This window comes from Mastigoproctus giganteus, chromosome 8 (genome assembly GCF_048544385.1).
Source record: "Mastigoproctus giganteus isolate SK-2022 chromosome 8, ASM4854438v1, whole genome shotgun sequence".
In the NCBI taxonomy this organism is placed as follows: domain Eukaryota; kingdom Metazoa; phylum Arthropoda; class Arachnida; order Uropygi; family Thelyphonidae; genus Mastigoproctus; species Mastigoproctus giganteus.
The window spans coordinates 48,865,721-48,880,393 of record NC_143582.1 but is presented as its reverse complement, the minus strand read 5'-3'; the positions used below and the strand labels follow the sequence as shown (position 1 = coordinate 48,880,393).

The 14,673-nt window shown below is 37.1% G+C and overlaps 1 protein-coding gene across 1 annotated transcript in view; it reads left to right on the top strand.

Moving 5' to 3' along the window:
- The window catches only part of LOC150081522 (dynein light chain Tctex-type 1-like), a 61,956-nt gene that overhangs the window by 15,928 nt on the left and 31,355 nt on the right, over positions 1-14,673 (top strand). Inside the window, exon 2 of the mRNA XM_090380234.1 lies at positions 9,502-9,543. Coding sequence (XP_090236360.1) covers positions 9,502-9,543 — 42 coding nt within the window. The remainder of the gene's footprint in view (positions 1-9,501; positions 9,544-14,673) is intronic.

Sequence of the window (14,673 nt, the reverse complement as noted above, 5' to 3'; positions counted from 1 at the left end):
TGTAACCCCAATTCACAAAGGAGGATCAAAGGCTGACACAAGTAATTATAGACCTGTTAGTTTAACTTCTGTTCCAGGTAAATTAATGGAGGCACTGGTTAAAGAAGCACTGCAGGATCATCTAGACAAGAATTTAGTTATAGCTCAGACGCAGCATTAGCATTTAGCATTAGCATTAGTAGAGGCATTTGATGCAAGAAAGCAAGCTTATGCAGCATCAGCCAAAAAAAAAAAAAAAAGTAACATAAATAAATAAAAATAACCACTTCCACTTCACCCCTCTGTTCGTTCGAAATACCTGTCCAGCTGAGCCTTAAACTTATTTAAGCTATCAACTTCCACGACAGGGGATGGAAGTCTGTTCCACCCACCAACCACCCGCTGGCTAAAGGCAAATTTCCGCACATCTATCCTACATCTGTCTTTCCTCAATTTGAATTTATGCCCTCTCAGGTGATTTTTCTGAGCTAGAGGAAGAATCCCATCAGCATTGAGCATGCTCAAACCATTCAAGGCTTTGTACACCTCTATCAGATCACCCCGCTGGTGCCTAGTTTCCAGACACTGTAATTTGCAAAACTTAAGCCTTTCTTCGTAAGAGAACCCCTTTGTCCCATTCACCAATCTAGTTGCCCTTCTCTGTACTCGTTCCAGCAGCTCTACATCCTTCCTGAAATGAGGCCTCCAGGCCTGTATACAGTACTCTAGGTGTGGCCTGACCATTGCCTTATACAAGGGAATAATCACCTCCTTATCCCTGCTAGAAAAATTCCTATATATCATTGACAATACACCATGAGCTACTCTCGCAGCTCGTCTGCACTGCTCAGAGAACTTCATATCTGCCTGCACCACCACCCCCAGGTCCCTTTCATTCTCTACCACTGTCAGTGTAGTACCACAGAGTTGATACGTTGCTCTGGGGTTGCTGTTTCCCATATGTAGTACTTTACATTTGTCAATGTTAAACTTCATTTGCCACCTCGAAGCCCATCTGCTCAACCTTTCCAAATCCTGTTGCAGCAGCATAGTGTCAGTAGTGTCCTTGACAACCCTGCCAACCTTCGTATCGTCTGCAAACTTGGACATTAAGCCTGATATACCATCATCAATATCATTTATAAATACAGAAAACAATAAAGGCCCCAATACTGAACCCTGAGGGACTCCACTAATAACATTAGTCCACGATGAGCAGTGTCCATTGATTACCACTCTCTGTCTTCTCCCCCTCAACCACCCCTTTATCCATAGCAGCAACTTGCCTCCAATGCCACACTGCTCCAATTTGTGCAGCAGTCTTCCATGTGCAACAGTATCAAAAGCCTTTCTAAGATCCAAGTATATAATATCAAAGTTATTCCCTGCATCCAGTTCTTGTGTGACTGCATCATAGTATCCAATCAAATTGGTCAGGCAAGACTTCCCCTTAACAAAACCATGCTGTGTCCTAGCTATAACTGAAGTCTTGTCTAGATGATCCTGCAGTGCTTCTTTCACCAGTGCCTCCATTAATTTTCCGGGAACAGAAGTTAAACTCACAGGTCTATAATTACTTGTGTCAGCCTTTGATCCCCCTTTGTGAATTGGGGTCACATTTGCACATCTCCAGTCAATGGGTACCTCCCCTGAGTCCAAGGAAGCTCTCATAATTATGGCTAAGGGTTTGCTTACCTCCTTTGCTGCCTCCTTTAATATAACTGGATAGATCCCATCCACCCCAGGTGCCTTTCTTGTGTTTATCTTCAACAATTTCTCCTCCACTTTGCTCTCAGTTATTACAAGATTCTCTAGCTTACTGCTAGAGTTGAATACACCTCTGGCATTCCCCTCGCTGAATAACTCCTCGTGTGTGAATGTCGATGCAAAATATTCATTTAGTTTGTTAGCTACCCGAGCAGGGTCATCAACAGTTGACCCATCGATCTCAAGTGGACCAATCTGATTCATCCCCTTCCTTCTAGAGTTTACATAAGTAAAGAACTCTTTGCTGTTTTTCTTCGCATCCCTTGCCAAGGATCTCTCGTAATCTGCCTTCGCCTGCCTAACCTCCTTTGTAACTTGGTTACAGATCAACTTGTATCTATCATAGGCATCCGTGTCACGTGTTAATTTGTATGTATCCCATGCATTTTTCTTCTCTGCCATATGCCTCATTAGTTCATCTGACAACCATTTAGGCCTAAACCTTGAACAATATTTCTTAGTTGGTATGTAAAGCCTAGTAGCTTCCACGATAAGTTCTTTGAATGCTTCCCATTTTGAATTTGCTGTTGGCAATATCATCAGTTGATCCCACTGTATAGAATTTAAATACTGTCTCAGTCCATTGTAGTCGCCTTTACGAAAGCAATACCCCTTCCCTTTACCCCTAATGGTAGTTACCTCTTTGAGTAACTCCCACTTCAGCACACTGTGATCACTGCCACCAAGTGGTTCATTTATCTGCAGATTCTTAATGCATGAAGAATCACTACTGATAATCAAATCAAGAGTATTACTCCCTCTAGTTGCCTCCCGAACATGCTGATGTAGAAAACAATCATCCAATAAATCCACAAAAGCCTTGCTACTGTGTGAGTGACCAGCCCCCAAATTCCAGTCAATATCTGGGAAATTAAAATCCCCCATTATAAGACTCTCTGATTTACTGGCCCACTCTATTTCTCCGAACAGTTTCTTATTATACTCATCAGAGTCATTAGGCCTATAGCACACTCCTACTCTCAATTTTGATCTCCCAATGCTTATGTCACACCAAACTGACTCGACACTGCACTGTCCAGCGATGTCGACTGGCTTCACTTCCTTGGATTTTATGTGTTTCTTAATTAATAGCATAACCCCTCCTCCCTTCCTATCCTGTCTATCCTTTCTGTACACATTGTACTCCCCAAATTCCAGTTCTGCATTTCTTATATCTGTGTGACACCACGTCTCTGAAATCCCCACAATATCTGCCTTTGATGTTTTGAGCAATACCTCAAATTCATCAAATTTATTTACTAAACTCCTAGCATTGGTGTACACACAAGTATACATGCACCTGTTCTTTTTCTTAGCTACCCTAACACAACCCATGTGTTTACTTGTACCCCAATGATTCCCAGCAGTCTCTGAAATATCCTGCATCTTATTTTCCAGGCTGCGGCTCATTCCAATAGAAGCAGTGCAAGAATCACTTTCACCTCTGCCAGTGGCTACTGTTAATCTATTAGTCCTTGTATCCCCCCAATCTAGCAGTTTTCCGACCCACCTAACATTGCCTCGATAGCATCAGCAAACATTCTTGCACCCTTTCTATTTAAGTGTATCCCATCCCTGTAGAAGCAGTCTCTCCTGTTAACAAGTACAGACCAGGCTGAAAAAAATTCTACCCCTTGAGCCCTGCACAATCTTTCCAGGGCCGAATTGATTGACAGGGCTCTCATCATATACTCCCTCCTATCGTGTCTGGGCAGAATTGCAGACACTTTCAATTTCAACCCTAATTCACGGCTTTTTTTCATCAGTGACCTGTACTTGTCAAGTAATTCCGCCGGTCTCCTACTCTTAATGTCATTAGTGCCAACGTGTACAACTATATCACCTTTTGTGCCCTTAAAAGATGATATCCGCTCTACAACGTCATCAACTTTTGCCCCTGGCAGACATACCCTGGTCCTATTCCACCTATCCTTTTTACAAAGCATGTTTCCCGTTTCCCTGACAATAGAGTCACCAACAACTACTAGTTCCTTTGGGACCAGCGCATTCTGCCTTGGGGGCTGCCGCTGTGTTCCGCGATGACCAAGTGCAAGCTCTGGCATTGGTGTGGGCAGCTGAGAGCTTGATGGGCCCCTCACTTGTAATCCTTCGAGGGCATCCACCCTATCCTTCAAGCTCTCATATAGGCCCATAACAACGCTGAGTTGTCGCCTTATCTCCTTACACTCCTTGCATCGCACACACACAAAGACATCCCCCATGGCAGTATCATGTCCCATACTTGACTGCTCCGCAAACATCAAGCAAATAGTGCATCTTACAAGGCTGTGATTCAGAGGACAACTGCCCCCCTCAGTTCTCCCCTGGGCCACAGCATTCCCATTAGCTTGAGCCCTTTGCTTTGCTGCTCTGGTTTGAGTCATGATTTAGATTTACTTTCAATAAAATTTCAATTTCTGTACAAAATTAAATCCTAAACTTGTATCCAAACACAGTTATAACGCTATATTTATGTTTCAGTAACGAGTGTTATCTACGGAATATTTACGTTTCAGTAACGAGTGTTATCTACGAAATATTTACGTTTCAGTAACGAGTGTTATCTGCGAAATCCCTTTATATAACTTTCGTATCAAGTTATGTATTAATTATTTGTTTTTACTAATTATTTATGTTACGTAACCTAAGTGGTTATATGTATAATTAATTATGTTAAATAAAATTAATTATATTACGTTTGTAATCTAAGTCGTTATATGTATTTATTTAAACGTACAATTTAACTGCTAACGAACTAACGCTATCTAGTACGGTATATCGTATCACAAAGGCGGGAAAATTACGAACGGTTAGCGGAGTTGAAACACGTGGAACCCTTTACCGATACTTTTATGCAATAAAAGGCCGAGTAAAGAATAAATACACCAAATTAATCAGAAAATCACAAAATAATGTTATACTACTAAATTTAAATCAAAAGTTTTAGAAAAACAATAATTTCAAATCAATAATTAACAAAAATCCACTTAGCGGCTTTGAAAACGACCGTCTCTAGTAGCCTCGTCAGTTATAAATCAAGAATTATTACTATTTACTAACGCGACTGAAATGTTAACTCATTAATTTTAATACTGTATTTTTAAACACAATTCCCACGACGCAGCCTTAATAATTCAGAAAAAGTTAAAAAAAATTTATACTTAGCTGCGTTTTTGTTTTTATCTTCCTGTGCTTATAGCGACGATATTTTTACTATTGCCCAAAAAAAAATTAAGGTTTTCAGCATGAAAGGCACACATGTGTAGTATGCATGGTTTTGTTAAGGGCAGGTCTTGCCTGACCAATTTGATTGGATACTATGATGTAGTCACAAAAGAACTGGATGCAGGGAATAACTTTGATATTATATATTTGGATCTTAGAAAGGCTTTTGATACTGTTGCACATGGAAGACTGCTGCACAAATTGGAGCAGTGTGGCATTGGAGGCAAATTGCTGCTATGGATAAGGGGATGGTTGAGTGGCAGAAGACAGAGAGTGGTAATCAGTGGACACTGCTCAACGTGGACTAATGTTATTAGTGGAGTTCCTCAGGGTTCAGTTTTGGGTCCATTGTTGTTTTCGGTGTTTATGAATGATATTGATGATGGGATATCAAGTTTAATGTCTAAGTTTGCAGATGATACAAAGGTTGGCAGGGTCGTTAAGGACACTACTGACGCTATGCTGCTGCAACAGGATCTGGAAAGGTTGAACAGATGGGCTGAGAGGTGGCAAATGAAGTTTAACATTGACAAATGTAAAGAACTACATATGGGTAACAGTAACCCCAGAGCAATGTATCAACTCTGCGGTACTACACTGACTGTGGTGGAGAATGAAAAGGACCTGGGGGTAATTGTGCAGGCAGATATGAAGTTCTCTGAGCAGTGCAGACGAGCTGCAAGAGTAGCTCATGGTGTCTTGTCAATGATATACAGGAATTTTTCTAGCAGGGATAAGGAGGTGATTATTCCCTTGTATAAGGCAATGGTTAGGCCACATCTTGAGTACTGTATACAGGTCTGGAGGCCTCATTTCAAGAAGGATGTAGAGCTGCTGGAACGGGTACAGAGAAGGGCAACAAGATTAGTAAATGGAACAAAGGGTTGCTCTTACGAAGAAAGGCTTAAGTTTTGCAAATTACAGAGTCTGGAGACTAGGCACCGGCGAGGTGATCTGATAGAGGTGTATAAGGCTTTGAATGGTTTGAGCATGCTCAATGCCAATGGGATTCTTCATCTTTCTCAGAATAATCACCTCAGAGGGCATAAATTCAAATTGAGGAAGGACGGATGTCGGATAGATGTGCGGAAATTTGCCTTTGGCCAGCGGGTGGTTGGTTGGTGGAACCGACTTCCATCACTTGTTGTTGAAGTTGATAGCCTAAACAAATTTAAAGCTCAACTGGACAGGTATTTCGAACGAACGGAGGGGTGAAATGGGAGAGGGTTTTTTTTTTTTTTTTTTTTTTTTTTTGGCTGATGCTGAATAAGCTTGCTTTCTTGCATCATATGCCTCTACTAATGCTAATGCTAACTCAGCGTTTGGATGCGTGTCTATATGCGAGTTCGAAGAGTATGGTAGATGCCGTTGAAGGAATTAAAATGGGGGACCCATCAAGCTCTCAGCTGCCCAGCTCAATGCCAGAGCTCACTCTTGTGCATCAGGCAACACAGCAGCAGCAATCTTCAAGGCAGAATGCACTGGTTTCACAGGAGCTACTTATTATCGGTGACTATTGTCAGGGAAACATGAAATGCATTGTGCAAAAAAGGATAGGTGGAATAGGACCAGGGTTTGTCTGCAAGGGACAAAATTTGATATTGTAGAACAGATATCATCTTTTAAGGGTACATAAGCTGATATTGTTGTAGATGTTGGCACTAATAACATCAGGCCTGATGTAGCCGAGTGGTCAAATGCACGAGTGCAGTAGCGTATGCTCTTTGAGTGGACCAGAGTTCAAGCCCGTGACTGCTAAATATGATTGTTTATATTGATTGATTTATTGTAAATTCCACTGACCTGGTGGTTGTGCTGGAGTATAAATAAGCACATTAAGAGTAGCAGATCTGCAGACTTACTTAACAAGTTTTAAGTAATGAATGTTGTAAAAAAAGTCTAAAATTTTGAAAGTGTCTTCAATTCTGCCCAAACATGGTAGGAGGGAGTATATGATGAGAGCCTTGTCAATTGGCCCTGGAGATTCTGCAAGGCTCATTGGGATAGAATTTTTCTCAGGTCTGTGCTTGTTAACAGGAGAGTCTGCTTCTACATGGATGGGATACACTTAAATAGAAAGGGTGCTGAAATATTTGCTGATGCTATTGAGGCAGTGTTAGGTAGATTGGAAAACTGCTAGCTTGGGGGGGGGGGGATTGAAAGACTAATAGTTTAACAGTAGCCGCAGGCAGAGATGAAAGTGATTCTTGCACCCTTTGTGACTACATCCTAGTATCCAATCAAACTGGTCAAACAAGGTTGCACCTTAATAAAACCATGCTATGACTGTGCTCCTGTCTAGATGGGCCTACATTACTTCTTTAACTAGCAACTCTATTTTCCATGGAACAGAAGTTGAGCTATGAGTTCTCTAATTACTCATGTTATCCTTTGTGAATTGGTGATACATTCACGCATCTTCAGTCCATTCAGTAGAGAAACAATGGTTTCTCTACTGAATCCAAAGGTGTTCTTATAATTTTGGCTAAGAGTTTGCTTAATTTGATAGATCCCCATCCATCCATTCCAGGTGCTTTTTAACCGTTCTAAGGTGAAAATGGAAAAATCAGCTTTTATTATGATTGTGAGACATGGCTCATATTTCATAAGGTCTAAGTGTAAAAATATGCCACTTCTGGCCATGGAATAGATACTGCATGTCTCTTAATATTTCTCATAATTGCTGCGAGAGAGCGATAAGTCCTGCCTCAGAGTGCAAAGTGACGAACAGTAGGTGAAATGTTTTGTTTTATCCATGATAAGTATAAACCAAAACTAGTAGTGATATGTCAACAAAGGTTTTTACAGAGATTTTGATTTTGTAAATACTTAATTTTAAAATTTTTCAAGGTAAAAGTTTATATGGAAGAAACAATTTGAGTATTTAATTGGGATAACAAATGGTTTTATACATTTTAAAAATTCTTTGATATATGAGGTTTTTTTTCTTATAAATTTAATATATTATGCTTTGTTATATTTGCATTACTATATTTTTCAAAACTGTTGTAGTTTACCCTCTTTATGAAAATGAAGGGTACACAAAAATTGATGTTTAGTAAAGCAGCCTAATGATCGCTTAGATAATTTTGCTTAACTGCACAGTAATATATTCAGATTCCCTTGGCCACCTGCATAATGTCTGTATGTTTGCACTGTATATTAAACTGTCTGCCATCTCACAGAACTTGAATAAATAGTATGTGACATGGCAGATGAGGCTCAAATCATGTTGAACTACCATGTGGTTAATGTGACTTTTAGTATCTGAATTTAACCATCACTTAGTTGACAAGTGCCTGGCCTCCCACCAGTGAGACAGTAACAGTCAAAAGGCCATCTGGAGATGGCTCTGTTAAAAAAATAAATTGTTATACTATTATTTTGAACAGTATTTTTTATAATACAGTATTGAATTTGCTCATAATGCCCAGCAATATGAGTGATCAGTGCCCTGTACAAAAGACTCTTTTTAGCAGCAATGTTTGGTTTGCTGTAATTTGTACAAATAAATTTGTAAAAAAAAAATGGAAATATTTTTACATAGGTGAGATTAGTTAACATGTTTGTTGCCACTTATATTTGTGAGAGTCCTTTCTATGTTCCTTGGTGCACTTCTCTGGGGTGCTGGAACAAGTAGGCACTGCTTTTTAGTAAATGGAAGGGATTTCATCTGTGAAGAATCATCACTCTAAGTACACTGGCGTCTGTTGTTTGTAACATCCTAACATCAACAGATGCATTTGAACAAGATTCAGAATCTCATTACTTGAATAGAATTCTGTTTTGGTATTAGATGATATATTATAAAGAGCTGATTCAGTACATTGAAGCTCCATTATAACAACCCTTTAGGGTAAAATTTTTAATAGGAAAACACTTTTTAACCAATTTTATCAGTAGACATGCACTAAGGATGATTTTTTGCTTTTCACAAACTTTATATTTTATTTTTGTGGAAAAAAACTAAACTAGATAAAATAGCTTCAATATAAGCAAAGAACATATGAAACTGAACCAAGTGTATAAAGTTTTTATGGTGTTCTTTAGAAAGTGCAGTTGACACTAAACAAAAATCCCAGCCGTAATGCAAAAAACCCATGGTTCATTCAGAGTACTGCTATTGAACAGTTGTTCATTTCATGTGCATCTCCTTTTACAATGCTCATTTATTGACTGCAATTGAATGGATGCAAAGTTGAATTGAGGCAAAAAAATTACAGTTCGTTTTGACTCAAGTTTGCATTCCGGCAGCAAGTATGTTAAATGTATATTCAGACTAAATGCTAAAAATGTAGCCAACCCCTGTGCTAGAAATCATTAGCAGATTTTTATAAATGTTTTTATTATTAATAATTTTGATTATTAAGTTGTAATTATTTTGTTATGATGTAATTATTTTGTTCTGACTTTAGAACTTTCCAATAATATTTTATCATAAAATTCAGTGGTTCATATACTTGCTCATTTTTTTGTAAATTTAAGAAAAGTAAATATTCAAAATACCCTTAATTTCTTTTCTCTTTTCAGGGAACTTTCCTTGTAGATGATGTTGGTGTCGTTATAAAAGAGGTAAACACATAGTAATGTGGGTAGCTTTTAATTAGTTATTTGATTAAATTTATATGGTGCCATATAGAAACCATAATAATTATACCTTGAAAAAAGAACCTCCATCCTCCCTTTTAACATGATCTTGAACCCACCCACACAATTAAGACACAAAGGTTAGCTTTCAAGCAGTTGTCTACTCCTACAACATCCAAACGCCTGTTTTTTTTTGCTCTTTCTCCCCCCCCCAGGGTACAAACTATTATTCACCCAAGGAGACCTTAACCTAAGTTTTGATTTAAAAAATTCTTATGGAAGTGTCATAAGGACAGCATTACAGGAATGTAAGTATTCATGACTATCTGTTTACTTGGGTTTAATTTTATTTAATTTTTTACTTATATTAAGTAAATTAACTGATTTAAAAATTATTTAAGCTGCTAAATTAATGTTTATCTGATGTTCACTAATAGTCTGTTGACTAACTCAGGATCTATTACACCTGATTACACAAGGTTAATTATTAACAAGTAAGAAATTTGTAATCAAATTAGCAACTCTATGAAGTTGCCCCAATTTATCAATTATGCTGTCTTTACAGTCATGGAAGAAGTGGTACAGGAATTACCATGAAATATCTGTGAATAATCTGTAATTCTTTAAGAAATTAAAGGCAGAATACACTCCACAGGTTGAAGTGCTCATTTTTTCACCAATTTCTATTTCTTGATATACTTCTGCACTATGCCACTAAAAGAATATTTAAATGATGTTTATTTTTCAGGATATTTATATTTGCCTTACTGATTAAGTATTTTAAATAAAATGTTAATGAATGAAGTAACTATAAAATGGTAATGTTTTCACATTCATATGAAATAAACAAGTTTCGGTAGTTCATTTTGTTGGAATTTATGAAAAAAAAAAAAAAAATGATAAATTGTTTGAAAGAAGGATTTACACAGTTTAATAATTAGAGACAGGGGCTGTCCCAATTAAGGGCCCCTATCCCCTCTCATCAATAAAAATCTGGATTTTTTGCTGCTACAAGATGATTAAAGCTGAATTTCCTGAAAGTTGAAGAAAGAAATTTTTCCGGTCAAGAAAATGTACTACAGGGAAAAGGGAAAGATATATATCATAAATTGTAACAGATAATCCTGGGACTCAGAGTAAAAGGATATACAGTTTAAAGTTGATAACCTTCTCATTTCATTCAAAGAAACGCAACAATTTACAAATATTGACATTGCATTAGGAATAGATGTATTTTAATGAAAGAGAGAGAGCGTTTTTTCAAAACTGAAATTTAATAAATTATTTAAGAACCCTGACTGGAAACACTCAAATCTTGCAATGCTTAATGTTGAAGCCAACATGGCTGAAAATTTAATTTAGATATAATTGATTAGTTTGTAGGAGCCATATAACATAAAGTTACATATTAAAATGTTGAGAGTTTTGTTAAATAACAATTATACAGAGTGATTCAGAATTGTATGTCAAATTGTATTGTGAATTCATGTCAACAAAAGGAGACTAAAATGTTCTTAGTTTTTTCTAAAAACAAAGCTTTTAGTAAAAATCACATTAAAGGTCTGCGAATCTCTTCCACTTTCAGAGAAATAAATGAAAATGGTACATTGGAATACACTAAATAGTATAAACACACGATAAGGCTTGATAAACACACAATAAATAGTATAAACACATGATATGTGGCCTGAGTACGCAGTACTCAAGCCGTGTCTTGAGTACTGCGTACAGGTCTGGAGGCCTCATTTTCGGAAGGATGTAGATTTGCTTGAGCATGTACAGAGAAGGGCAACAAGATTGGTGAGGGGAAAGAAGGGATCCTCTTACCAAGAGAGGCTTAAGTTCTGCAAATTGCAGTGGCTGGAGACTAGGCACCTGCGCAGTGATCTGATTGAGATGTATAAGGGCTTGAATGGGTTGAGCATGCTGAATTCTGATGGGATCCTTCGACTTGTTCAGATTACGAACCTAAGGGGGCATAAATTCAAATTAAAAGACAGATGTAGAATAGATGTGCGGAAATTTGCCTTTAGCCAGTGGGTGGTTAATTGCTGGAACAAACTTCCATCTGTCGTTGTGGAAGTTGACAGGTTAAATAAATTTAAGGAGGAACTGGACAGGCATTTGGAGGGAATGGTGTGATTTATTTATTTATTTATTTTTTTTTTTTTTTGATTTTTTTTGGCTGATGCTGCATAAGCTCATACACTTGCTTTCTTGCAACACATGCCACTACTACTACTATGCAACAAAGGAGATGGTGGCAGTCTCAGCAAAACTTCTGCATTGTGTGATAATACAATTATTATTCACCATAAATAATCAATGTGACCACATTTTGCAGCTATGCAAGTAATTACACATTTGATACTCCAGAATGTGTGGCATATTTCATAATGTGAACACTGCCTGGTGTTTACTTCTTGCCTTTGATATGACCTCATAAATAAAAATCAACAAGATTCAGATCTGGTTCACAGTGAGCTCACTTCACTGGAGTATAGTGACCTTGCCATGTGTAGGAACCTGGGGCTCCACACCAAATAAGTAACTATGTAGCGGAGGGAGATGTACAGGCAGCTAGGAAAGCAATTAGCTGAAAAATATCATTAAGCTGGTAGCAAGGGGATGCAATATAGAATGAATGAAAGACAGAATGAATAGGTTGGGCACTGAGTGAACTAGGAATTATGGTAAAAGGGAATAAATTGCAGTTTTGGTGAAAGAAAGAATGACCTAGCATGAGGGAAAGAGAGAGTGAATGGGAATGAGTGGAAGAGCAAATGTAATTGGCCGAAAGAATACAAAGTTGATAATAACTTGCACTACTTTATATATACTAACAAACATTTACTAACCACACAAATACCATCACTGCATTCTCCCCTAGCCTGCACCACAACTGAAGAATAACAGTAAGTTGAGGTGCCCAGAGAGTGCAGTGCAGAAAGCAAGAGTCGAATAAATGAAATGAGAACTAGAAGAATGAATGAAAGTGTGTGAGAAAAATAACACAAACCATAAATGCTACAGTTAAAGTACACACCAACCCTAGTTTTAATTAGTATTTAAATTTACATCCCCCCTGGTGTGCGAGAAAAAGATGAATGAGTGTGAGTAAAAAAAAAAATATATATATATATATGTCCAATATTTTAAATTAAATAAAATAAAACATAAGCCAGTAGTATGGCAAAAACTGTAGAGCGAAAATTAACATAAAAATAACCCAAATAAACAAACGAACAAAAAAAAAAAAAAAAGAATAGACATAAATAGTAGCCCAGAAACCCTTATATAATTTTGAGTTTTAAATCCAATTAACAAAAACTATACAAATTTTAGGATAATGCCAATTACATATTAATTTAGCGGTATCCCCCCGAGAGGTACCAGTTCCAAAAGACGTGAAATATCACCAAAAGAGGGTTAAAGGAACTACCAAACGATAACAAAATTAAATTAAAATAAAATAGACTGACCATTATGTCCCATATCGACAGAGGACCACGAGGCCAATAATGGTCATGGAATCGCTGCATTTCAATCGCTATACAAATCGTCATCATGGTGAAAAGATCGAAGTACCAATTCACCCTCCCTCCTCCGATCGATCCACCAATGCAGAGGATTTGCACGGCGGTGGTCCTTATGCAGCGAAAAATAAACTATAGAACAGACAGCACTCTAGAGCAGAGCCACACCACTGACATACTGTAAGCTGAATCAGCTTATATAGAAGAAAAAAGGAGAATAGATGGCGGCACAGGCGTTGCTAAATTAGCATATCGACCCATGACTATTGAATTTTATTAAATGTTGACGAAAGTTAAATTATAATAAAATAAATAAATACTTAAGCATTCATTAATAGGCAGCAACTTGCAATTCCTCCATATGAAGCCAAAATATATACTATCATTGAATTATATTAAATATTAACATAAGTTAAATTATAATAAAGTGAATAAATAAATAATTAAGCATTCATTAGAGGCAGCGACATGCAATTCCTCCATATGAAGCTAAAATACATCCAATATTTTAAATTAAATAAAATAAAACATAAGCCAGTAGTATGGCAAAAACTGTAGAGCGAAAATTAACATAAAAATAACCCAAATAAACAAACAAACGGGTAAAAAAAAAAAAAAAGACATAAATAGTAGCCCGGAAACCCTTATATAATTTCGAGTTTTAAATCCAATTAACAAAAACTATACATATTTTAGGATAATGCCAATTACATATAAATATAGCGATACCCCCCCCCCCCCGAGAGGTACCAGTTCCAAAAGATGTGAAATATCACCAAAAAGAGGGTTAAAGGAACTACCAAATGATAACAAAATCAAAATAAATTAAAATAAAATAGACTGACCATTATGACCCATATCGACAGAGGACCACGAGGCCAATAATGGTCATGGAATCGCTGCATTTCAATCACTATACAAATCATCGCCATGGTGAAAAGATCGAAGTACGAATTCACCCTCCCTCCTCCGATCGATCCACCAATGCAGAGGATTTGCGTGGCGGTGGTCCTTATGCAGCGAAAAATAAACTATAGAACAGACAGCACTCTAGAGCAGAGCCACACCACTGACATACTGTAAGCTGAATCAGCTTATATAGAAGAAAAAAGGAGAATAGATGGCGGCACAGGCATTGCTAAATTAGCATATCGACCCATGACTATTGAATTATATTAAATGTTGACGAAAGTTAAATTATAAAATAAATAAATACTTAAGCAATCATTAGAGGCAGCAACTTGCAATTCCTCCATATGAAGCCGAAATATATACTATCATTGAATTATATTAAATATTAACATAAGTTAAATTATAATAAAGTGAATAAATAAATAATTAAGCATTCATTAGAGGCAGCGACATGCAATTCCTCCATATGAAGCTAAAATACATCCAATATTTTAAATTAAATAAAATGAAACATAAGCCTGTAGTATGGAAAAAACTGTAGAGTGAAAATTAACATAAAAATAACCCAAATAAACAAACAAACGGGGAAAAAAAAAAAAAAAAGAATAGACATAAATAGTAGCCCGGAAACCCTTATATAATTTCGAGTTTTAAATCCAATTAACAA